General features: G+C 44.7%; 1 protein-coding gene across 1 annotated transcript in view; it reads right to left on the bottom strand.

The window, feature by feature from the left end:
• The window catches only part of Fam20a (FAM20A golgi associated secretory pathway pseudokinase), a gene marked incomplete at its 5' end in the record, with an annotated part of 53011 nt that extends 27340 nt beyond the window's left edge, over positions 1-25671 (bottom strand). The window contains one exon of the mRNA XM_010616847.2: positions 25619-25671. Coding sequence (XP_010615149.1) covers positions 25619-25671 — 53 coding nt within the window. The remainder of the gene's footprint in view (positions 1-25618) is intronic.
• Between the last annotated feature and the right edge of the window lie 2 nt (positions 25672-25673).

Below are 25673 nucleotides of genomic sequence, written 5' to 3' on the forward strand. Positions count from 1 at the left end.
AGTTTTGCATCCACAACGCTTTAATTTTTCCTTTTATTCCTGTTGCCTGTGCCTTAGTTCAACCCTCATTTATATTCCAATATCCTCTAACCTCGGTCTTTTTTTCTTTCTTCATGCTGGGTCCCACCACTACCAAAATAACTGTGCGAAGCTCCGCCCCAAGCACATGCTTCCTACAAAATCCCTCAATGGGTCCTGGTCCATAACCGCGAGTCCAAATTTCTTTCTCTAGCACCCCCCAAGCAACCTAGCTTTCAGAGCCCAAATCCCGCGCAACTTCCCCTTTCAATTGTTTCCAGCCCTCTAACTAGATAGGATCTTTCTCTCTCTTTACCTCAAACTTTTATGCCATGACTACTCTTCTGTTGCTATTGCTGTCTTTGGAGTAACAGCGATTAAGGACTATTTCTTGTTCCTTCCGGCAGACAAGCGGACTGAGGCGATGCCTCGTTCATCTTTGTGTCCCTTACAAAATGTAACACAACACCCTGTACACAGAAGGTACTTATATTCATTAAAGAAAGAAATTGGAAGCTCTCAAGTACTATTCATACATACAGCTGTGGTGATTAGAATATATTTTTGATATTGGTGGGCTACAAAATATTTCAGAGATTTGATGATTCATAATTTGAGCCAAATCTGGCTCTCTTTCCCTTTACTTTAAATGTTTAAAGAGAGACATTAAAAGCCAAAAACGTATACATATTTATGAGGTACCATGTAATGTTTCAAATATATAACATGTAGTGTATAAAATTGGGTGAACCATAGCTCTCTCCTCAAGCAATTATCGTTTTATTTATGGTAAAAATATATGAAATCATTTCTTCTAGCTTTTAAAAACATACAACATCATTAGGTACAGTCATCTAACTGTGCGATAGCATACCAGAACTTCCTGCTCCTAACTGTAATTGGTATCCATCGATCAAGCTTCCCATAGAAATCAAGTGTTTCTCAAATTATTTCACATTGAGTTGTCTACAAAGAAAAGTTGCCAAATAAGAAAAACTCTGTGAGATACAGCAGGTCAGAAAGGGTAAATGCACAAAAGGGTTAAAGGGGATTAGACAATTGCCTGACTTTGAACTCACCAGATCATTCAGAACCAAGGTTTGGCACAAGTAAAAATCTACATTTTTAGGCACATTGGGCCAAACTAAGTTTTAAATAACTGAATGCAAAATCATTTCTGGATGTCCTGGAAACTATATTTCTTCTGATAGTTTTCTTTCTATATTGATTCTCCAGAGGGAAATAAAACCTTTCAACGTCCTAAGACCTAAAACTCAGTGGGCAGCAAACTCGTCTTTCCAGTTTGGAGGATTGTCTTCTTAGTTTTACTCCTGTCTTTCAGTCTTCCTCGATCTGTCATGAAACGCTAGAATTCCTAGGGGTCTATCCTGGCTCTGTCTGCTGCCCTCCCTCTAGCTTCACTTCAGACATGATTGTATCCACACCTATAACTTCAATTCCCACTTGTTTGCAGAGGACTTGAAAATTTACACCTCCAGCCCTCTGAGCTGTAGATCAAAATACCTAGCTGCTTATTTCTGTAAAGGACAAGGTAACACATATTTCAGCTTTCATGGGCCATACAATGTTTCAACTCAACTCTGCCCTTAGAGTGCTGAAAGGCGCCTTACATAACCAGTAAATGAATGGGTGGAACTGTGTTCCAGCTCGGCTGCATTCAGCACAGCTGTGCTCCAAAACAGGTGTTCGTGGGCCAGATTTGGTTTGCAGGTCGTGGTTTTCCAGTATCTGTTTAAAAGCAACTGTATTCACTACTGTATGTTCAAAATCAAACTTATGATCTTCCGGCTGACTTTGGTCCTCAGCTGAGGTTTTTGCTCAGGTAGAAGCTACTTGCTTAGGTCAGGTTCTCCCTGAAGCTTATCCTGGGCTTTGGACTTAGGAGCAGGTGTTTTCTTAGGAAGGTACTCCATGGAGGAAGTGGTAAGAAAGAGGGGGAAGCAGGGCAGGGTGAAGAAAAAATCAGATGCAGGTGTGATTTCAGGTGAAGTCCCAGAGTTGGTCTGATCCTTCAGGAAGCTCTTGAGTTTGTTATACCTAAAAATGTGTTCTCCACTGAGGCCAAGGATGTGGGCTTTTGTACATTCTCTCATCAGTCACTGGCTATGACTATTCCTTAGGGGAAGGGATAGTGAGGGAGTGTATTAGTTTCCTGTGGCTACCATGGCAAATTACTACCAATTTGGTGACTTAAAACAACAGACATTTATTATCTCGTAATTCTCGAGGCCCAAAATCTAAAATCAACTTAGCAGCAGGCCTTCGCACTCTAGGAAAGAGCCTATTCTTTGTTTCTTCCCGCTTTTGGTAGCTCTGTGTGTTCCTTGGCTTCTGGTTGTGTCACTCTAATCTCTGTCCCTGTGATCACCTTGTTTTGCCCTCTTCTCTCTTATATGATACTTGTGACATTTAGAGCCACCCAGCCTTTCCAGGGTCATCTCTTCATTTCAAGATGCTTAATCATACCCACAAAGTCTCTTTTCCAAACGACTGTTTTCCAACTAAGGTGAGATTCAGAGGTTCTAGGGCTTTCTCTTCCACGGTTATTATTATTATTATTTTTTAATGTGAAAAGCAGAACTCCCAGATCTGGATCATTTAATGTGAAGCAGAACTCCCAGATCTGGATCTTCCAGCGGTAAGATCACTGGCAACAAAATATACAGAAGTTGAAGAAAGGGTACAGAGCTTGGAAGGGAACCAGTATAGGTGTATAGACCACCCTCCATCTGGTTGGGTGAGCCAGAACCCAAGAGTTACCCTCTCTTTCCCTCCAATAACTACTCCTTCACCAAATCATGTAGATGTTACCTCCTCGAGAGCTCTTCAGACTCCCATTAATGAGCTCTCCATACTGTAAGCAGAATGATTGCTTTTTTGAAATGCCATTCTAATGCAACCTCCTGCCTAGAAGAATTCAATGTCTCTCCACTGCCGATAAATGGACAAGCTTCATCAATGTTGCCTATGGGGCCCACACTGGCCAAGGTGATAACCATTAACCACATGTGACTATTTAAACTCATTTAAAAGTTAATAGAATTAACAATTTGGTTCAACAGCATGCCAGCCACATTTCAGCTGCTTAGTAGCTACTCGTGACTATTGTGTAATGACAGAATATTTTTGTCATGTGGAAACTATTGGGCTTACTGGTCTAGACTCCTGTTAGTGTACCCCCACTACAAAAGCAAGGGTCCATCCACCACATGGGCTGGGAATATGTTCTTTCCTTGGCAAGAGGCGCTTTTCACCTTTTACTCTCTTCTTTGCTTCTTTATTATCCTTCTTATCTGTCCACCAGCTCAAGTCTCAGTTTCTTTCAGTATGCATCAGTCTCTGAACAAGGCCTGAGTCCTTGTTTGTGTGTTCTGTTGCATGATGTGCCTCTCCGTATATTCTACATGTACAGTTTCACATTGCTTATGGTTATCCACTGAAGCATCACAAGGGTAGATGCGTATTAATCAGCTTTCTTGTCACTGGAACATAATGCCCAACACCCACAATTTAGAGGAGAAGTTTAATTCAGTTCATAGTTTCAGATTCAGTTCATGGCTGGTTGGTTCTAAGGCAGAAACATTATAGAAGAAGGGTATGGCAGAGCAAAGATGATCAGATTGATTAGATCATGGAAACTGGGAAGCAGAGCTGGGGAACAGTGGCGGAGAGGAGAGGCCAGCGACCAGATATAATAGCGCACAAGATCACACTCCCATGACCTATTCAGATATGCCTAGAAGTGTGCTTTGACAATCTTCTTGACAGCTCCCAAGCCAATCAGGTGGACACAATCAAGCTTAACCACCATATGTTCATATCCAATTCTGTCCAACTCTGGGTCCTTAGCATTTGGTGTGTAACATGCCAGAGGAGCCTACAATACTGATTATGCCCCAAAGCAGGCTGTAAAGCGTCAACCCCACAATCGGCTTGTTTATAGAAGGGAGTCCGGCCAAAGCCTAGTGCTGAGGTCAGAGTAACTCGAACCCAAACTCCAGTTCCAAAACTAAAACATTTTTTACTGGGAGGACAATGTTCTAATTACAACCATGTATTTTGTCTCTTCTGTTATTAATTTGAGAATGCTTTGTCTTGTCCTTTATGAGGCTTGCTTATATTAATTTCCATGGAAACGCACGATTGCGCATCCTCTCATGTACTGCTGCCCTTACACGTAGCTGGCCTTTACCCCAACTGATGACCAATAAAAATCAGTGATTTGGACTGGCCAGCACCTTTGTCGGTTGCACTGGCATTGGTCATCCTGGCAGCCCAGTTTCTTTTTCTCTTTTACTCCTGTCTAGTTTTTCCCCCTCTCCTCAGGTCTGCGTTGTACACTGGGCAGGAGCCTGGAGCCAACTGTAGAGATTTCCAGTAATCTTTTGGGGTCCCCAGTAAAACATCTCTGTAAGTGCTGGTAGGGTGAATGAATGTGCTCCTTATTCCACACATAGTAGATGCACAGCTCTGTGAGAGTTACCCTCTGTATTTTTTTTTTTTTTGAAAATACAGCTAATGGGAGTCACAGCCTTCATCAAGCCCCAGTTTAAGATAAATAGTCTTGCATGCTTTTTGGATATTATATGTTTGCTATATTAAAATTTCTAGAAATACTACTTTTCATCCTTCCATCTTTCCAACTGGATTGTCTCTTAAACCTTTCCATTCTCCTGAGTCAGGATGGACTGAACGAACAATGGGAAACAATGTTTATCCTTTCTGGGAAGTAAGTAGTCTCCTTTTGGCATTTGGCCACAACCTTTCATCCGAGAGGAATGACCCCAAGTCCTCTCAAGAACAGCTATTTAGATAGCATGCCACAGAATTCGTGTTTTGTTAAATTCACAGTTATCGAGCTGTTATCAGAAATGATGATCTTTTGACCTTAAAAGCACATACCCAGTTTCTCTGGAGAGGAATTTGGTAGTGATCCCTTAATTGTTTCCTAAGTGCTTGAAGCCTAGCTCATTTCCGGGAGCTGTTCATTCCCAAGGTTTTGTAAAGTGCCATGCCAGGTGGAGAGCGGTTGTGAATTTCACCATGTCTCATGATGGGGGTAAAAAGATGACCTGCAGGGCTTCACAGAGCTCTGTTGTTGGTGCCTGGGATCTTGGACAGGAGGACAAGAACTGGGCTGTCAGGCGTCTCCGCTAACATTTTTTTATGTTGTTGTAAACTCAGTTTCTGCTGTCTCATCAGAGGAGAAGTGCAGCAACAGTGAAAGGTTCAGGCCACATATTTTCTTCTCAACAAAGCTCTAAATTTGTGGAGGGCAAGGATACGCTTTGGGTTTCTTTTGCAACCTCCTCAGTATTTGGCAAATGCTCAGCACACAGTGAACGCTTTATAAGTAACTGATTTAATACTGGATAGTTTCTCTGCTGTGAGAAACTGAAAGTGTAAATAAAGATGAAAGGGTATAATAGATAATGTGAAATAGGAAGAAAAGGTCCAAAGGGGAAGGGGAAGTGGGAGGCATAAGGGAAAGGAAAGAGGGGAATGGAATTAATATGGGAAAATGAAAAAACAGAAACAAAGCCTTTGTAAATTGAGAGGGGAGGAAGGGTTAAAGGGAGAGCAGGGGAATGGGGAAAAATAAGAATCAAGATAGATTATGTAAAGGTACCAATCTCCAACAATGAATGTCATTATACTGTATACCTAAAATGTACCAATAAAATTAATTTTAAAAACTGATTTAAATAACTGATTATTAGCTGACTGGACAAATTTCCTGTTGTAAAAGTTCTGTCATATTTCAAAAGAGTTGTATCAAAACTTGGGGGCAAATATCTCTCGAGCACTAGAATTCCATCTCCATTATAACAGAGTTCATAAATTCGGTCTTATTCACTTTATGAATTTCCAGGTGTTTTCTGTTAAAAAGAAAATTATGAAATCTAATGTGAGATTCTACGGCACTTAGCTTTCAATTCAACTTTGTGTCTGTTTGGGTCATATGATTATTCCAGTGTTCTTATTGTTGGCGATGGTCTCAGAAAGAACATGTTCTCAGAGTTGTTCCTTCCCTGCACCCTCAAAGTCTAGAAGAATCCAAGAAAATCTTCCCTCCCACTCTTCTATTTATCCTGGGACTAAAAAGGATCCAGGTTTTGTGGGTCCTGTAGCAGATGTGATTTGTGGGAGTATCTTTGAGAAAAGTATAAAATGATAGGCATAAAATCAGTATGATAAAGGACTATTTGGAATGAGAAAATAACAAGTAGCCTTGATCACCGAGTAAGTTCCTTACTTCTGAGATCCCACATTTATGCAGAATGCTTCTTGATTGCATCCTGGCTGATCTCCTTACCTAGATCCCAACACTATAGCCAGCACACACAGGGCAAATGAGGGATCCTTGGCAGATCCTTGCCCTTGAGAAGCTTAAAGCTTAGCTGAGAAATGTGATGCCAAATCTGTCTCTGACAGGCAGTCGTGCAATTCCCAATCCAGAAACAGTTCTCGAACCCCTTGCGTATGACTTTCAGGCACCTTATTTTTAGGAAATTAGGGGATTTATCCTAACGCACCTTCTTGCTTTTCCCATCCCAAGCAAGAGAAGTAACCTGGAGTGGAAGATATTGCAGCTGAAAAGAGCCCTGGGCTTTAGAAATGGCTCCTTTCAGTGTCCACAACTGAAAAAGACTCTATCGCTGAGATCTTAGCATTGAGTTCCTACTGGCTGTCTGTGCTCACTGTGGAACTATGCGGAGAGCCAACTCTCCCCAAAAGGCACCATTGGCAGACTGGGTTGATTCACCATCAAAATCCTGTGGGTGGGAGAATGTGCACTGACATCATCCTATGAACTCAGGGAGCGTATTTCCCATTTCATCCTTTTCTGTTCACTTCTGTGTCCATAATTGATTTTCAGGAGCAGTTGATGGGGACAGCATTGCCGTGTCTAAATCAGAGTCACCACTAATGATGATCGTGCAAATCTCCACATGAGGGGTGGGGGTGGAACAGGCAGGTCTCTCATCCAGGGTCCTGTCTTCCTGGCTTTGTCACTCACAGCTGTGCAACCTAGGGCAAGTTTATCAATCTATCTACCTATCTGTCTGCCAGCCATCCACCTGCCAAACATCCCTCATTCCATTTGGAAAATAGGAGAATAACTACCTACCTTTGGGATTCTACTGAGGATTCAATGAATTAATAATTCTTTATGTGAATTGTTGTTCCTGGACTACATCTATATAGGTGCCTGTGCCTCATGCCAGGAGGGGACACTGAGCATTACTTGTGTCTTGCTTCACTTCTCTTTACCTGAGTGCTGCTTGCGAGGATGGAGGTGAGAACTCTATTTTGCATTTTCTAGGATGGTCCCTGTGGTAGGCGGAATAATGGCTCCCCCAAAGATGCCCATGTCTAATCCCCGGAACCTGTGAATGTTGCTTTATCTGGCTGAAGGAACTGGAAGGTGTGGTTAAATTAAGGATCTAGAATACCTGGGTGGACCCGAAATGAAGTCACAGACACCCTCATAAGACCGACCCATAAGAAGAAAACAGGGAAGAGGCAATGTGACTACGGAGGCTGAGATGGACAGGAAATGGCCTGGATCCCGGAAAGTGGATGAGACAAGAACTGGAGTCTCTCCAAGAGCCTCAGGAGGGAGTACACCCTTGGATGCTTTTCGATTTTGGACTTCCTGCCAGTAGAACTGTATACGAATAAGCTTGTGTGAAGCTCCTCAGTTTGCAGTCACTTGCTTCGGCAGCCTTTGTGAATGAACGCAAGCAGCTGCTGGCAGTTACAGTTGATGGAGTCCATGAGAACCGCTAGGCATGGCATGGTTCTTGAGCACTGCTGTTGTAGAGACCAAGTTTAAAGGCACCGCCTAAGGATCACCTTTTCCATCTCCAGGAACTGTCACTGTGAAGTGGGTGGTAGTTGGCTGGAGAGAGGTAATCATGTAAATTCTGAAACTTGAACTCTGCATATTGAACCCTTTAAATGGTTCGGGGCGGTCATAAACCAGCACTCAGCTGGGTTCACATCTGTGCTGCCGTATCCTTCCTTTCTGTGTCTCCATATGCCCCTCTTCTTCATGTCTGTTTCCAACACAACTGGCTTTTATTTTCCACTGTTGTACACACTAGTGACACGTACGGTGCCCCTACTCTGTGTCGGCACCTTCTGGAAAGCACTTCACGTGACTCAATTTATGTCTCTTCACAGCAACCCAAAGAGGCAAGTGAGCTTTACAGACGAAGAAGCCAACGAGCTAGCTCAAGGTCAGTCGGCTGGCGAGTGGCAGCAGCAGAGCCGTGGTTTGAGTCCGGTGACTGGTGCCACTCCTCATCCCTTACGAGATGGGATAAAAATACAGTGCACAGAGCATTTAAATTTTAAAGAATTATTACAGCGAGAGACACACGGCCATCAGTTCTGCCCCTCACTCTGAACACACTCATCTCATCACACTTGCCACGCTGTGAAGCGGTTCTGGAAGTGCTCTTTCTTGAGTGTCTTTAGTGGCCCTGCCATGGCTGCTTTGATATCCTGAATCAGTTCAACGCTCTCACCTTTCATGGTCGTTTTGTTCTTGGGGAAGAGCCAGGTGTCACGTGGAGCAGGCTCTGGTGAATAACGTAGACGAGGACACGATGTAATGTTTTTTTTTTTTTTTAATGAACCTGCTTTTCCACTGAATGGTACTTGGCGGCAGCGAGATTTCCAGAAGTGCTTCAGAAAATGGCAAAGGCGATGGGATAAGTGTGTTTGAAGCAAAGGGGAGCATTTTTAAGGGGATTAATGGCAATGCCTTGTTTACTTTTAGTATATTTAAAAAATTTAAACATTCATTGTACATTTTGATCACCCTTTTTACATACAGGTAGAGAGTAAAGATAAAATGACTTGTTTAACTGATGCAGAAATCTGAGATAAAATTAGGAATCCTAATCTTCCTGATCCATGATTCGCATGGTCTTGTCAGTATGGCCAGGCTTGCTCACTTTATTCCTGCTGATTATGGATAGGTGGCCTAACGCCTGAGTCTATAGGGCTATCGGTTGATCTAGATGCCTACAGCAAGCTAGGGGACCTTCTAGGAGCTGGGCTAATGACCTCAGTGAGAAGGCTGCATCTCTCCCTCTATAGCAACTTTCGGGCTGATTGTTGAAGATGTAGGTGAATATCCTAGTGGAGAACAAGGAAATCATCTCTGGTCATCAGAGTCCCATCAGGGATCTGTGGATTCCTTCAGTTAGTCCGTATCTCCCAGATCCTAGTCCTTGTGCAGACTTAAGAACCAAAATGCTTAGCAAATGTCACTGGCTCCACATAAATAGAAGCAGAAAGAGCTGTAAATGCAACCCCTCTGGGGAGTGGCAGCACATATAAAGGCTGCAGAGGCCCAGATGAGTCCTGCTGGCAAACCTGTGATGTGTTCAGAAGGAACCCGTGTGTTCCTTACATAGCACAGCACAGCACCCCGGGTTCTGTGTGTACACAACACACTTTCAGAAACATGAAATTTCAACACTAAACTGAGGAGCTCCTGAAGCAATTTGCGAAGTGATGCTTCCTGTCGTGGGTTAACTAATGGTCAACACCCAGCTGAACCGAGTCAGTGGACTTTGGGGATGGAAGACCCACGTGAGGATGGTTGCCAATGGCAAAAAAGAGACGTGGAGAGGAAGATCACACATAGGCTGTTGGTTTTCTAGGAAAATCTTGCTGTGGTTGGTTTTCCTGCTGTGAACTTGGCTGTTCTCATGGGAGGAGGAGCTCGGGGCCTTGCTGTCTGTCACTGGGAATGGCTGCTGTTCTCATCAGGGAAACTCTGACCTTCACTGTAAGCATCACTTCTTGGCTCCAGCATAGACCCCTCAGCCTGGTGACCTGAATCCTTCACCCCACTTGTGTAGATTTTCTGGCTTCCACCACTGACATTTGGGCCTTTCTCATTCAGATCCCCCATACGGATAAGCATGAGACATTGCCGTGGGCTCTAGGCCACAAGCTGGACTTGAGTGAGACACTGTTGTGGATTCTTTGGGTCTCTAGTGCACTTCATTGCATTTGACTTTTTGGGTGACAATTATAAAATAATCCTATAAGATACGTGTCTTGTAGTAGATCTATTCCCTTGAAAACACTGACTACAACACTTCACAAAGCAGGGGCCCCCCAGCCACACCTTCTTTCCTTCCATATGTCTGTTGCCTCCTTGATAGACCTGTGGTTCTCAAGTAGAGGTTATTTCACCCCTTGAGGAACATTTGGGAATGTGTGGAGACACTTGTGGTTGTCACAGCTGGTGGGAGGGAGTGCTAAAGGTTGCTGTAAACTTCCTGCATTGCAGAGGATAAGCCCACAAAACATGTCAGTTTTACTCAGGTTGGAAACCCTAGGCTGGAGCCATAGAATCATGAGCAAATAAAGCACTTAATCCTCTGATGACAACCTGAAAATTGCTGTGATGGATTTTGGGCTCTCTGCAATTTAATATTTTCCATAGACAGCATAAAGGCCTTCCTCAGGGCCTCTTACACTTTCTATATTTTCTACACAGCAAAAAAGTGAAGATGTTACTTAGCTGTTAAAAAAACTCACAAACTTGAGTCAGCAAGCATTTAGTTGTCACTCGTTACTTGCATGAGGCAATATCGATCCATTTAAATGTTATGATTTTGCTTCTTTCATCCTCTAACTGTAAACCTAAAGTAAACGAATATACATCACACACACACACACATCACACACACACACACACACACACACACACACACACACACAGAGTTAGCAAGTAGTATTGGCACTGGGCAGGCAGATATAAGTTCTCTCTCTCCTGGACCATTTTGCTGAGTGTAGAAAGCAGAAATGGTGCTAAATAAAGGCAATACTTCAAGTGGAAAAATGCAGAAGGGTTAAATTCATACCCCGGGTGCTCTAACAGTCAATGGTTTACCCGAATATAATTGTTAAAAGTATTTAAACTTTGTCCTACTGCCTAAAGCATAGACGTGGACATTTGAAGGAGAGTAGGATTAGAATGTAGGGGAAGACCTGGATGTAGGGGATTGCAATAGGAGGGTGATATGGGGACACATATTTTTAGGGTTTGTAGTCACATTTCCCTGTGGTTCACCCAGATTAAGTTCTTTCAAGTCCTTGACTTGTGAGCTAGTGCTAATTTACGTGGTATTATTTTTCCACTTGGCTTAAAAATAGAGAATAAATGTGGATTTTGGCTTATTTTCCTTCTCAGCATAGTCAACCATGTGGTAAGATAATTTACTGAGATACTAATGCATTATGTTTGTTCTTCCAGAATTTTATCCATCTTTGTTCTAAGAAGGAAGCTGGATCTTTGTGTTTCCTTGTTTTGGAGGTTATTTATGATTCATTATCAACTGGAAGTTTAGACAGGTACTCAGGCTTTCCCCACTCCATCTCTGAAGTTTTCTTTTCTTTCTTTCTTCTTCCTCTTCTTCCTCTTCTTCCTCTTCTTCTTCTTCTTGACAGTCTCCACGCAGTGAAGAAATATGCTAGGCAGGGGGATTGGCAAAGAGTAAAAAGTGCATGAAGAAGCATAAAATTTGGGGAAAGCACAAAGATTCTCCACTATGAGGGAAGGAAAGTTGGCTGGGGTCCTGTGTGGCCTGCTTCCTGTAGGTGACCCAGGGAGGTGGAGAATGCTTGGGTGGTGCTCGGAAGACTCATGTAGAAACTAGAAATCCAGCTTCATGGAATGATCCTGGGTTCTGGCTTGATCCAGAAGTAACAGTACTACCCACCTTCAGGAGACCAGGTGGTGGGACAGGGATGGAGTCCTGTCCCCCAAATGCTGGGCTCCTGAGACCACAAGGACATTCATCCTAAGGGGCTTAGGGAAAGGAGATCTGGTAGCAATGGAGGTTGAATTTATAACCAATTTAATAAGAAAGGGGACTCAGAGTCCTATTTGATCTGATTTTCAAAAAAGAAATCAGTGTTACATGCTTGAGAAGGCAGAGTAAAACCCATCGGTGTGCCTTTACCTCATTTAGGCTGGGTAGGCCAAGTTTTACTACCACAACAATCTAATCCTGATATCTTAGCGGCTTTAACAAAGTGAAGGCTTATTTCTTAATGATGCTACTCGTCTAAGGAAGGTGAGTAAGGATTCTGCTCTACAGAGTAACTCAGGGACCTGGTTTGTGGGACACCTCAAGATTCTGACATGTGACTTCCACGGTCACCAGGGCAAGCAAGAGAGGAAGTGGAGGATTCAGTAACAGCTCTTAACTGTGTTAGCAGGAAGGGGTGTAGGTCACTTTAACAGACATCCCAGTGACTGGAGTTGGTGGCGTGATCCACCCAGCTGCAGGGAGCTGGTGGACATAGGAGCACACGTGGGTACTGGTGGGCAGTCATGTCTCTGCCATAACTTCTTGACTCTTGTCGCATATAGCGTGCCTTTTCATTTAATATTAGCAATCTGCATTACACATGTACCTTTGGGGTCCTCCCCATGTTATTCTGGTCCTCTCCAGCCTTGGAAATTAAGGTTCCCAAAGGAGAAGTAACAAAACGATAAGTGAAAAAGGAGGACTGTGAGCCAGGTTTTCGACATGAGTCTTTTCTGAGTTTCCACGGTGGCTGTAGAGGAAGTGATGCATTGTCGTGGATTTAATTTGAAACTTGATAGCACCTCCTTAAAGAGCACGATGGGGGTGGTTTTAGGGGAGACACTAAACTTGCTTCTCTGCTGTTGAGTCAGCATTGACTGTACCAAGATTTCAGGAGGTCTTGCCAAATGGCTGGTTTCCCAGTGCATACTTCTTCCCTTCTGGGTAAAATACAATTGCTTTCTCTTCTTAGAGCTGGTTTCATGCTATGTTGCAATGGACTCCTTGTTTCTACTCTGGACTAACTGGGTACTGACCCCATCCTGACCTCTTGGAACCATAGCCTTGGGCTCAGCAGTTGAGTAAGATCTATCCAGAGGGCGAGTGAGGCTTCTGAGGCACAGGGGGCTGAAGGAGAGGGACTTGAATGAGAAACAGCACACCATAGACCATCCCGGGGCCGGGAATCACACACGCTTCTGTCCCATTGAGCAAAAATCTGATTCTAGGGGAAGCAATAACCCCAAATCATTCCATAGGTCCAAATAAGGAAAACAGCTAACTTTTATGTAGCACTTATCTGGTGCCAGGCACCATTTTAAGCACCATGCATTTTTTACTCAATCCTCACAGAAACTCTTCATAAGGTCAGCATTGCTATTACCCCTATTTGAAAGATATGGGAACAAGGTATTAGTGTCAGGGATTTATCCAGCATGGCTCTGCGAGGAAGAAGCAGCACTGTGGTAAAGACCAAGCAAGCATAAGCTCAGAATGTGGTGAAAGCTTCCACCAATAACGGTTTATCTCCCCTGATTATTAGAACCCAAACATTTTTGGTATAAAATTTAAAAATCCATTTATGATGTATATGGGTCTTTGAGCTGGACTGGTTTTAAACTTTGTGATGCTGACTGTCAAGTCGCCCTCCAGAAAGGCCCTCGCAGCTTCTCCTCCCACAGCAGGTGCTGGAATGAATTTTGCCTTGCTAATCTCTGGGCCTGGGTGGGAAGAGGGGGCTCCCTCAGAACCCTTCCCATGAAGCTGGTTGAGCGCGAGTCTCACCTTGTATTTGTTTCCCTGTGGTCCTAGCCTAAAACGTGAGATAAAATTAAACTCAGGGTTAAATTTCAGTGCGGGGGTTGGAAAGACTTGACTTTGCAATCCAGTTTCTTGTGTAACCTAGACCACCAGAGCCTCATGGCTGGTGGTAATAACAGTACCTACTAATTCTGTGAGGGTGCTGCGAGGAATCATTGAGACAATGCCACGTTGACCACAAAGTGCTGACTAGTGTCAGGGGCCGCCCACGTCGTTAACCTGTTGAACTGCCGGAGGAGTGGTCTGAAGCGAAAGCTGTCCGGCGAGAGAGGGGCAGCTCGCTTAATCCCTGATTTATTACACGAAAAGGAAGGCGGCGTCCCAAGAATCTGCAGCGTGTGTGGGTGCAGTTGTCTGGGGGGTGTAGTCTGTAAAACGGGGACTGAGTGCAGACATCCCATTCTGCATTTTCTCTCCAATGTATTCGGCGTGAAAGCGATGAAGGAGAGATCCCTGGCTAAGTGAAGTGAGGGCGGAACTGGTGCTCTTCCCCAGCAAGGGAAGCAGCTCAGACATTGCTTCTCCCTCAGCTTGGGCATCGAACATGAGTGGAGAGGGCTGGATGCGGATGGGCATCACGTGACACATGGCGCGGAGAGAATGCCCGACTCAGGTCTCCACCTACTGGTGACTCGGCGTCAATGAACTAAGTGCCCAACCCAGTGCCATGTGCACAGCCCTCTGCCACTGTCCCAGCCACACATCGGGGTGGGTGTTAAATCTCATTTCACAGAGAAGGAAGCTGAGGCGTGAAGATGCCAGCCTCAGATCTCATAGCTCTTCTGAGACAGAGCCAGGGCTTATATCCAGAGTTGTCTAAATACAAGGCTTCTTAAGCATGTTCTTCTTTTATCCTATTACCAAAGATGTTCTGAGTTCCAACTGTGTACAAGCTGCATTTTTGGTCCTGAGGTTATCGTGATGAGGAAGAGTGGACATTACCCCGCCCTTCTACTGGGGTTCTGTGGCGGCTGTAACAAATCACCACAAATGTGGTCACCTGCAGTAACAGATGTGTTCTGTCACAATTCTGGAGTCCAAGAGTCTGGAAAGGACACCTTAGCAGGGTGTGCCCTTCTCAGAGCTGTAGGAAAGGATCCATTCTTTGATTTCTCCAGCTGCTGGTGACTGTTGTTCCTTTTCTTACAGCCACCTTAAGAGTAGCTGCCTTCTTGGGGACATGGCCTCCTCTTCTGACTCTGTCTGATCTTCCATGCCTTTCTCTTAGTAGGATACTTAGCATAATATTTGGGGACCACAGGGATAAAGATGACCGCTCCATCTCAAACTAATTAACTCTATCAATTCAGTTATTCATGACAATTACATCTGCAAAGACCATTTCTCCAATAAGATAACAGCTACAGCACCTGGGAATTAGGACATGGTTTTATCTTTCTTTGAAGGCACCATTCAACTGGATGTAATCTTTTAAAAGCTTAAGCTCTAGTGAGGTTACTGCTAAGCAAATCACTAAACAAGAGGACACCAAGTGCATTAAGAGCCCTGATGAAAATAAAACAGGGTTTCGAGAAAGAAGGCCCAAGGCCACCCTTTTGGTTGGTAAGGCAGGATGTTTTCCCTTTGAAAGGAAGACCCAAAAGACCAGAAAGAGCCCCTGGTCATCTCCAGTGGTGCCTATCTGTTCTGATTCATCTGCTAGTTAATTTACACCTTCATGGGTAACTAATACTTCTGGATGAGTTGGACACAGCATCCCCTGCTCAGAAAGTTAGGAAGAAAAATTTCTCATGCATGCAGAAAAAATTGCTTGAATATCACAAACTTCAAGTACCCTTAACAGAACACTGGCTCTGAGATTGCCAAAAAAGAAGAGCTGCAGGTCACCTGCTGCAAATCCAAGTGCATTATTTTTGGCTGGCTTCTCCCACCTTTTAATGGGTGGATAGCTAATGACCCAACAGAATGTTACCACCATCAGGCTACCTAGCATGCTCATTTTCCAATGAGTTTCACCCAGAGGGGCCACTGATAAATTAATTAGCCATTCAACCATGATTTTATTGATGGTTTTCATTTTGTTCTAATCTATTTGGGTATTTTTTCCAGCCTCCAGTTTTGCAGCTGAAGTCCATGGTGTACTGATCGACAGACCCCACACCCCTTAGCCTGTCACAGAAGGTACAAAGTACAGTTGGAGGAGATTCTAGTTTGGCCCTTGGATCTTTAGCTTCTCACTGGACAGAAGTCAGTGGCTTTGAGTCCACTTGCCCACCCTCTTTGACTCTATGACCTGCATTAAAAAGCCTTTTGTTCCTACTCTGATCTCTTTCTCTGCACTGAGTGACAACCCTGAAAAACTGCAGTCTAGGTGCTGCCAGGAGTTTTACCCTAAATGCACCATCACTCAGTGCCACTCAGAAGCTCTGCTAACAGAATAAGGCTGGAGGATGACAGATGGAGGGTATTCCTGCCACTCACTGCCCTGGAACCTCAGGGCTTTCAATCCTTTCCCGAGGCACCAGGGCTGGGTTCCGAAGGCCCTGTGTTGACTATGGGCACGGTGCCACCTGCTTACGCTGAGGGAGGCGCTAAGAGCCACCCTGGGAAATTCCCATAAGGATGTGGTGGAGGATGCCAGTCCTCATACCAGTGTCCTCTGGGGGCAGGGAGGGCTTGTGGAAGACAGTGCTCTGCTGAGTCACCACCAGGAACCACTGCATGCTTTCTGGTCCTTTGTTTGGTTTCTACAGTGGCTCCCTAACAGAGCTAACTCCACTGTGAGCCTCTGAATACAATCATTGTTCCAGGAGACTCCTTGTTCTCGGTCCCATTGGGTCTTATGTATCCTCATTTTTCCTTTGACCTGCTTTTCCCCCAACTATTTAACATTTATTTTATATCACAACATATCGTTATTCTTTTGATAGACCTAAGAGGTTAACAGATAATCTTTGTTTCTCATTCATCTAAAAGAATAAAAAATTTTTTAAAAGATTCCTACCCAGCCTTTGTAACTGATGGAGTTTGACTGTCACAGGCTGAACGATGGTGACATAATGACATAATCCCAAATGACATAATCCCCAGAGTCTGTGAATGGGTTGTATTTGGGAAAAGAGACTTTGAAGATACAACTAAGTTAAGGACCTGGAGAGCATGTTGGATAATCCAGGCATGTCCTAAATCCAACAACAGATGGAGGCACAGAGCAGACAAGAGAAGACCAAGGCTGTTAGGGACAGAAAAGGAAGTGATAGGATGACAGAGGGCAACCACAGGTGAAAAAATGCCAGCAGCTACTGGACATTGGAAAAGGCCAAGATTAGATTCTCCTGGCTCACACCTTGGTGGCACTTCAGAACCAGGCAGTAATTGATTGATCTCTGTTGTTTTAAGCCACTGTCAATGACTGTAGTGGCAATATGTTATGGTAGCCTAGGAGACAGATATGATGATTAAATTCCCTTTTCAGAACTTGCTCAGGAAATGTGAAGCGAACCCACAGCTAAAGACTTGACTGCCAATTTTCTACACACGTGACATCCCAGGGATCCAGCTGAGGCCATGCAGCTCAGAGAGCATCGTCTGCAAAGGGATCCAGGCCAGTGAGACGGAAAAGCTCACAGTGCGAAATTCACCTTTGATGATGTATGTTCCGGTCTCAGGTTCTCACTAATACATTATAATAAAATAGTGATTAGAATTGTAATGAATCTGGAGCAAAATTTTTCCTGGATTTTGCTTTGGTGTCCCGAGTTTCACTGAGAGTGTTTTGTCCATTGAAATGGGGACTTCCCTGACGGGTTGAGCCTCAGAGGGCCCCCTCTGTGAAGGCAGGGCCGGGATTTCCACCGAAGGTTCTCTCCAGGGCCCCGCGTAGTCTGCTGTGGACAACTGAAGCACCATTGTTCTGGGGTGGAAAAGGCAGCTGCTTTATGATAAAATAGAAATTGGCTGGATGCTTTTCCATGAAGACTTTCAGGACTTTCTTACTGTTTGTTCAGTAAGAAACAGCCAGTGTTTTGGCGGTGAACTAATTACAGTTTAAAATAACTTTGGGGAGCAAAAATGGTTCTGTATGTTCATAATGTTAATATTAACAACTTTTACAGGCTGATTATCTTTAATCAAGAAACTTGAATCCCAAATCTGAAACCTCACGTGCCAGAACATACTCAAAATTCAGGTGCACTAAGAATATTGTATCAAATTACATTCAGGCTACGTGTATAAGGTGCATATGAAGTACAAAAAAAAATTTCATGTTCAGATATGTTCCATCTCTAAGAAATCTGAAATCTAAAGCATTTCCAGTCCTAAGCTTTTCAAGTAAGGGATACGCAACCTGTATCAAAAATGCCCTGTAGATAAATGGACACAACGAGATTCAGAAATAATTTATAAAATATAAGCTCTTAGTGAGCCTGCAAAGGAGAAGCAAATCTTCACTGTTGTTTCTAAACATTGCATTGGTTAATATGAACGGAAAACGATGCCGTGTGTCCAACCCATTTCACCACAGCATCTGTTAGCTTTGGAGAGGATTAGTGTTATTTTAGGAGAAAAGCAAAGAGCCCGTTTTCAGCTTTCAACCTAAAATACTGGACTCCAGAAGAAGCGGGAGCTTAAAGTCTATCTAGGAGCTTAAAGTCTATCTACATACAAACAGATCAAGCAGACAATAAATAAAGATTTTGTTCTAAGGAGGCTGATCGAGGCTGTCTCATTCAGGAGGCAGGGAGGCCCGAGGAAGCTCCAAGAGCAGAGCCAAGAGGCCTCTGATTTCTCCGTAAGCCAGTGTGAATTGGGTTTCTGCCTTGTGAAACTAAAGCATCCTGCCGAATGTAGTGAATCCTTTGCAAGTAAAATGAACTATTTCCTAGGAACGTGAACGTATGCATGGAATGCAAATTTGGCATAACTTAAGGGAAATAAGGATCTCACCTGAACTCACCCAGATTCCGTAACCCCAGTTAAAAAAAAAAGAACAAAAACGAAAAACAAACCCTCAGTGAAACTTTGTTTAATAAGAGGCTGGACTTAAATAAGGAATTGGGGTTAGTCAATCTGACTTTCTGTAGTATCTTTGAGTGCTCAGGGGAGCACAGAATGCAGAAATAAGCAGCTACTGGTTATGGTTATGCGTCATTCTTAACTCGGGGTAATAAAGAGCACGGGCTGGGCTGTGAGACCAGATAGATACACTTTCCCTATAGGATCTAGGACTGAAGGCACATTTGCTATCGGAGAGTTGCTCTTGGCTGCTTAGGGCTAAGGGGCTTTGCTTTTCTTTATAGAGGACATCTTTACTAGCCCGTCAGCTTCGCCCAAGATTTTAAAATCTCATCCCTTGGTCTGGGGATGTAGCTTGGCGGCTGAATGTTTGCTGAGCATGTCTAAGGTTCTGGAATGGATCCCCAGCAGCACAGAAAAAGTAAGATGTTGATAAATAAATCTCCTCTCTTTCCAGGCCACTATGTCTTTTATGGCCCAGCTTCTCAGTCATGTGCCCTTGTCCAGCCCTCTCTTCCTCGCCATATTTTTTCTCCACATTTTGCTGAATTTTATTACAGGCACTTGGCTTCTTAGGACCTGATTCTTTAACCATGCTGTGCTTCCCGGGGCTTCCCAAATTTATTAACTGGATGATTACTAGTGATAATAAGCTCTTTTCTGGGACTTCACTTTGTTTCTTGCTCAAGCCAAATTCTCCTGGCTGCTCCCAGAGCTTGGCCTCCAAAGGCAGGCTCTAAGGATGGAAAGTCCTGGGTGCTGGCATCTCCAAGGAGCTCAGGCTCAGTTCTGTCCCAACCTCACATTGCAGCCATAGGACATTCTGCCAAGTGACAGGGCAGAAAAAGAGCTAAGCCTTTTTTTTTTTTTTTTTTTTCCATACTGTGGTTTTCATTAGGCACATATGTGAGCGTCTGCCTATAATAACAGGTAGTAACTTGTGCTCGGGAACTTGTGCTCCGCGAAAGCCACAGCTGTTTAGCATAGTAGCCTCACTCTGCTTTTAGCCATATGAAAGCCTCCTTCAGCAGAATCCACAGGCTCTCATCTGCCTCCAGCTTAATGAATAATCACAAGAAAAATACAGGTCAGCACCTGCCAAGGGGTAGGGCAGGGGTTGCTTTGGCTAAGTTAAGGTCTCTGTGTTTCCCTTCTTCCTTTAATGCAAGATGAACTGGCTGCTGTTCCTCAGAAAGCACAGGAAACTGGAGAATTCTCTCATCTTGGCAAATAACATATGGTCAACTTTCCCTCACCAATTGATTTTATTTAGGCTACTTATAAAAGAAGGGCACCCCAGATCCAAATTTCAGATGTTCTCAGCAAGGTGGTTTTGGTCTAGACTTTATAGGGAGGAGTAGACAAGTTGTAGGTGGGTGATTTTACAGTTGGGATTGTTTTTGTTCAAGCCCTTTTGCATAGGAGATAACGCGGCACTGACTAACAGCCCCCAAATCCTGGTGTTGTCTGTTCCCAATTACGTGTTCTGCAAATGTTTATTCCGGCTCTACCCAATGGTAAACCATGAAGCAGATGTATTAGGGTTACCATGTGCAAGCAAGCTGAGGGCTTTTCATGCCAAGAGCGTTAAGCTCTAGGAAGTTCTGACTGGTCATAGGAGAGAATCATACAAAAACAACATACATACAAGGAGCGGGTGTTGTAGTCAAGGGGGGACCAGAGTGGGTGGGGAGTGTCAGAAAAGACTTCACAGAAAAGGAAAGAATAGGATCTCCGGAAATCAAAGGACACGAGGTGCTGGTTGAGAACGTGGACTCTGGAGCCAGGCCCTCTGCATCTAAAGCCTGCCGGAGCGTGCTAGCTGCTGACTTTGGGCACACCGTATACTGTAACCTTCTTACCACGTTTTCTCTATACAGTGGAGTAAACAGCAGTGCCGCGTTCACTTCCTATCGCTGTTACCACAAGCCCCTTTATTAGTTCTCCCTTTGGGAGAACAGAAGTCCAGCGTGATGTGTGCTCCTGCACAAGTCTCAGAAGGCAGTGATTAAGGCCTTGGCCAGGTTCAGCTGTCATCTAGAAAAGCTGGGGGGAGATCTGCTTCTGAGTTCATTCTTTCCGGTGGCAGCATTCATTTCCTCCTGGTTGTAGGACTAAAGTCTTTTCTTGCAGGCTGCCAAGAGGGCCCAATCTTAGCCCCCACAGGCCACTGATGTCCTTTGCCACATGATCCCCTCCCTTTTTAAGTCAGCAGTGGCATGTCAAATCCTTATCACACTTTGAATCTTTGGCTTTCTTTTCCTCCTTCCATCAGCTCAAGAAAACACCCTGCTTTAAGGGAATGTGGGAGTCAGTCAGGCTCAGCAGATACTTTGCCTGTTCCAAGGGCAACTAGTCTGGAACTTTAATTACATCTTAAAAGCCCTTTGCAGCAGCACCCATATTAGCATCGGACTGAATGACTAGGACGGTAGGTGGACGGCAGGGCTAGAAATCTTTGGAGGCCATCTTGGAACTCTGCCTACCACAGGTACCCACTTCCTCAAAAGCTGCGAGGCCTAGATTACCAAATGTACAAAAGGCACCTTGCACAAGGAACATTAACAAGCAGGTTTCAGGTAGGGGGATTTTCAAGTGAAACATTAGCGAGATGGACCCCACAGTCAATGAGAATTTGGTTGGGGTAAAAGGAGGTTGGTAGAGGGTGGGAATAGGGCCCCAACCTCTTCCTCCAGGCCGAAGGGCTTTGTTTGAATCTGTTTAAAAATGGGTTCCTCCTGGGGTGAGGAACAGTGCTATGCTCCCTGATTTATGTCTTGCTGGGGTCATGGCTTTGAGGACCGGGCTTTGGAATGAAGGAGAGGAAATTTGAAAATGGATGGGCTTCTGGATTAGCCTGCTCAGAAACCATCTGCTTGGATCTTTTGATTCTGATGAGCGGAGAGAGGTTTCCCTTAGCAATGATTCCAGGGATTCAGAAACCAGTAAAATAATAGCTTTTCCAAAACCAGCCACACCAGACTCTAATTGGAAGAAATGGGAATGGATCTCCACTCCCTTTGCTAACCACATACAGGCTGTTGCAGGGGAACATTTTCAAATCGCAGGAGGCCACTTCTTTTCTCAGCTTGGCATCACTGGTGGAAGAATCAGAAAAGAGGCCAAGGCCCTATTGACTGTGGGAGAAAAGCAAATGGCCCCCATCCACGAGTAAGAACCTGGACTCCTGTTCACTCTGCAGTGGAACTGCCCACAAGAAGTCCACTTTCCAAATGGCCTAGAGTAGTCATAAGATAATTCAGGGAGAGGGAGGAGAGAGAGAGAGAGGAACAGGGAGGAAGAGAGAGAGAGAGAGAGAGAGAGAGAGAGATAGGGTGAAGAGAGGAAGAGGGAGTGAAATAGAGAGATCATTCTGTTCATTCCATGGATGCCATGGGGAGGGCACTTATCTTTCCCAAACCCCCAGACTAGACAATTCTTTTTTCTAGCAGAATTCTTTCTTCATCTTTCCTGGCCTTTTCTCCCCGCTCTCCTCTATCTGCCTTGGTTTCTGGATCTTCTCAAAGCTTCCCCCAGGAAAACTTCAGCCAATTTACTCCCTTTGAACAACTGTTGTTTCTGAAAAGTTGCCCAGTCTTTTTCCTGTGATTTTCAGAGAGAGAGAGAGAGAGAGAGAGAGAGACTCACGGCCAGGCTCTTCTATCAGGGGTGGCCAGGAAGGAGGAGAGGGGACGGCAGGGGCTCCTGATGGATGGTCACACACACACACACACACACACACACACACACACACACACACACACGCGCGCGCATTCTTACTTCTGAGAAATACTGAATCAGTCACTGCGGGGCATCACCTTCCTAACTAGAAGGAAGAAAACCAGCGAAGAGAATTCACATTTGCAGTGTAGCTGTTGGAGTCTGTATTTAAGGGAGCCATGACTCTGTTTAACTTTGCCTGTCATGGCCAGAGGGTTACAGAATTGACCACAGACACACGGGCAAAACTCCAGCCCATGCTAGCCAGTTTTAACATGTCTAAGGACAGATGTTGTCCAGCACGGGGTGGCTGGTAGGCCAGGGGAGAAACCTGAAACTCAGCCTCTAAGCATGCTGGGGATGGTTACCTGTGCTCCAGTAAGCCTGGCTGTCACCATTGCTGATTAAAGATCAGGGCTAGGAGCAGCACAGTTGGGGCTCATTAGTTTATGGCCTGAAGTAGGGAAAATGACATCTCCTGGCTGCCCGTGAGCCTGGCTCTTTGCAATTCCTGACAGGTGTCATCATGGCTGGTGGAGCCTGGCTTTGTTGGCTGGTTGCTGTGATCAGCAGCTGATGGCCTGATGGAAACGCTTTCCCTGATTACATTTGGAACTTGAATGGTACCACACTAGGTAACCTTGCGATGGGAAAGCCAGGGAGCAAGGGCAGCACTTGCTGAAAACGTCAGGGTCAGAGAGCAAGCGCACGGATAAACCACCGACAAGTGGCATGTTCTGAATTTCAATTTGCCTAGATATTGATATCCGATCGACAAATATTGATCGAGAGCCAAATCATTCACAACAGTACAAGCTCCATCGTCTACTGCATGAAATAAAAAAGAAATGTGGGTGGAGAAGTAAGTCATTACCATCTCCTATTGGTAATGAGTTCGAGTGGCAGAAGGCTACTTTCTGACTTCCTATGGGTGCTGTATTTCTCAGTGTGAAGCTTTCAAAGGAGAAAGAAAGAAATCACTTAGACTAATGGTCTCTTCCGGGAAAGTGGTGAAGAACGCTGATTTGGCTTATTTTATTACCTGCATCCTTCCCGGGGCAGCAGATTGCTGATACACTTATTTTGGGGAGCAGTTAATCGTAGGTAATTATTGGCATGGAAGCACCCACGTATGTTTATAAATCATTTTGTTTTAAATATTGGCAGGGTTGTGGCTGCGGACAAAGAGGTCCTGTCTGTGCAAGAGAGAGACAATTAGCCAGCTCATTCATTGTCTCTTTCTTTGTTGTCCATTCTAATTATTTGTCTGCAGGGGAGATCCAGAGGCTTCTTCAGCCCTGCACGCTGGGTCAGGCTTCATCAGTACTTCCTCCTGGTTCTGTGAACTGAGTGAGGGAACACTTTTTCTTAAGGGCCTGAGTGCCTACCTCTTATAGGAGAACCTTGGGTGTGATTCAAAATTACACTAGGTTCCATTTTTAACACGGACACAGTCACAACACATCTGCTTATGTAATCATCCTGCTGACACAATACAGTTTGAGGGGAGTGGGGGTGTCCTTTGCCTCTGAAGTTCAGTTCCAACATTAATAAATAAGCTGGCCCTCTTCTATGGGCCACAAACCTGCTTAGGAGACTGCCTCATTCAACCACCTGCACGAAATGGCCCTGTGGCTTCTGAATACAGCAAGGTGCATGTTACCAGCCCCCAGGAATCCTGTATTCAATGACCAACGTCATTTCTGGTCAGTACATTTTTACAAACACATGGTGTAAAACTCAAGCTTAAAATTGTTTGTACAGCTTGGTGAGAAAGATCTCCAGCCCCAAAGTAACACAGGGGTTTAAGGCCACAGGAATGTGGCTAAATGAATGCTAATCTACACTTACAAAGCTGCTCATTGTCCCTTATTCTCACATCTGCAATATATGTGTATACAATTTTCCTGGGGGCAAAACTGCAGAGTTCACTGGTCCCGATTTCCATGCTATTGATGAAATAAAGGTAATATTGAAAATGATGGTGTCTGAGAAGGACTCTCAAATTGCCTTTTTATTGCATGCAATTAGCAGTGCAATCGAGAACTACTATCTTCTAATATAAAATCATCAGCCAGAGTTGCAATTGAAATTCTCCACAGTGATTTCCGCCAGTAACCGTCAACTTCTTCCTCTTTTTATTTGCTAACCATTTTCCCCCTTGCCCCTTCCCTCCAGTTTTAGCACTACAGGATAATGAAACAATAGTTAAACTGGGCTAGCTCTGAGTTTCAACCAAGATTTACGGTTTACTCATTTCCCGGAGGGACTATAAAACCACTGATGACATCTCATTTTGAAATCTCTTGTAAGGGTTGGGTGTGGTGCAAAAGTGAACTCTGGCAGTGATATTTAGACAAGTTCTGTACTTCAAAACAGATTCCTCAACTAATATGAAAGATTTCTACCATAGCTGGGAGATCTCAGCTAAGAAAATGATACTTCTCCACCCCCTCAACCCCCAATTTTATTCTACATATTTTTTATATCCCCCCCCTCCTAGATTTTGCTTTGGGTTTTAAGCATTCCAGGAAGATTCTTCTTTGTGGAAGCATCAACCCTCAGACTCAAGTCAGCCTAAATCATCATGGTAATCAAAGATAATAAACTATCTCCAATTTAGAACACTCACAAGAAAAGTACAAGCCACAGAACTGGGAAGAGCGGGGTGGCCATGCCAGGGAACGGACCGTTTTTCAGCGCTTCTGACCTCTGTGAGCTCAGACACCGGGCAGAGAATGAGAGGAAAAGCTGGGTCTTGGGGTCTAGCCTGCTTTTAGAAAGGCGCCCAGGTCAACCCAAAGAAGCAGAGTTAAGGGCTGAATTCCTAGCAGCTCTGGAGTTGCCCTTTTTGGAAACCTCTTCCTGGAAAACCGAAGTCCTGCACCTCTCCACATCAGGCCAAAGAGAAAGCGGGTGGGAAGGCACTGGGGAACGAGAGGGGAGCTAAAAACCAGCGGGTAACAGGGAGCTCAGGGGAGTGGCTGAGAGCATTTCTCGCTGCGCTGCGCTGTTACACAAGAAACTTTCCTGCGCTGAGCTCTTAATCCTGGGTTAAACTCTGAGGTCTGCAAAGGCTGGTGGGGCCGGGCAGGGGGCGCAATGTGTGGTGCCCGCGCCCCAGTGCCGGGCGAAGCCACCGCAGACCGGGGCTAGGTGGCGGGGAGAGCGAGGAGCGCGCAGGGAAGCGGGTCTCCGGGCGGGGTCCTCACCTGTTCCAGCGGGCCACCTTCCTCCGGTAATACCGCAGCGCCTCCCGGCCGGCCA

This window comes from Fukomys damarensis, unplaced genomic scaffold (assembly GCF_012274545.1).
Source record: "Fukomys damarensis isolate Sample0158 unplaced genomic scaffold, DMR_v1.0_HiC HiC_scaffold_23, whole genome shotgun sequence".
Classification (NCBI taxonomy): domain Eukaryota; kingdom Metazoa; phylum Chordata; class Mammalia; order Rodentia; family Bathyergidae; genus Fukomys; species Fukomys damarensis.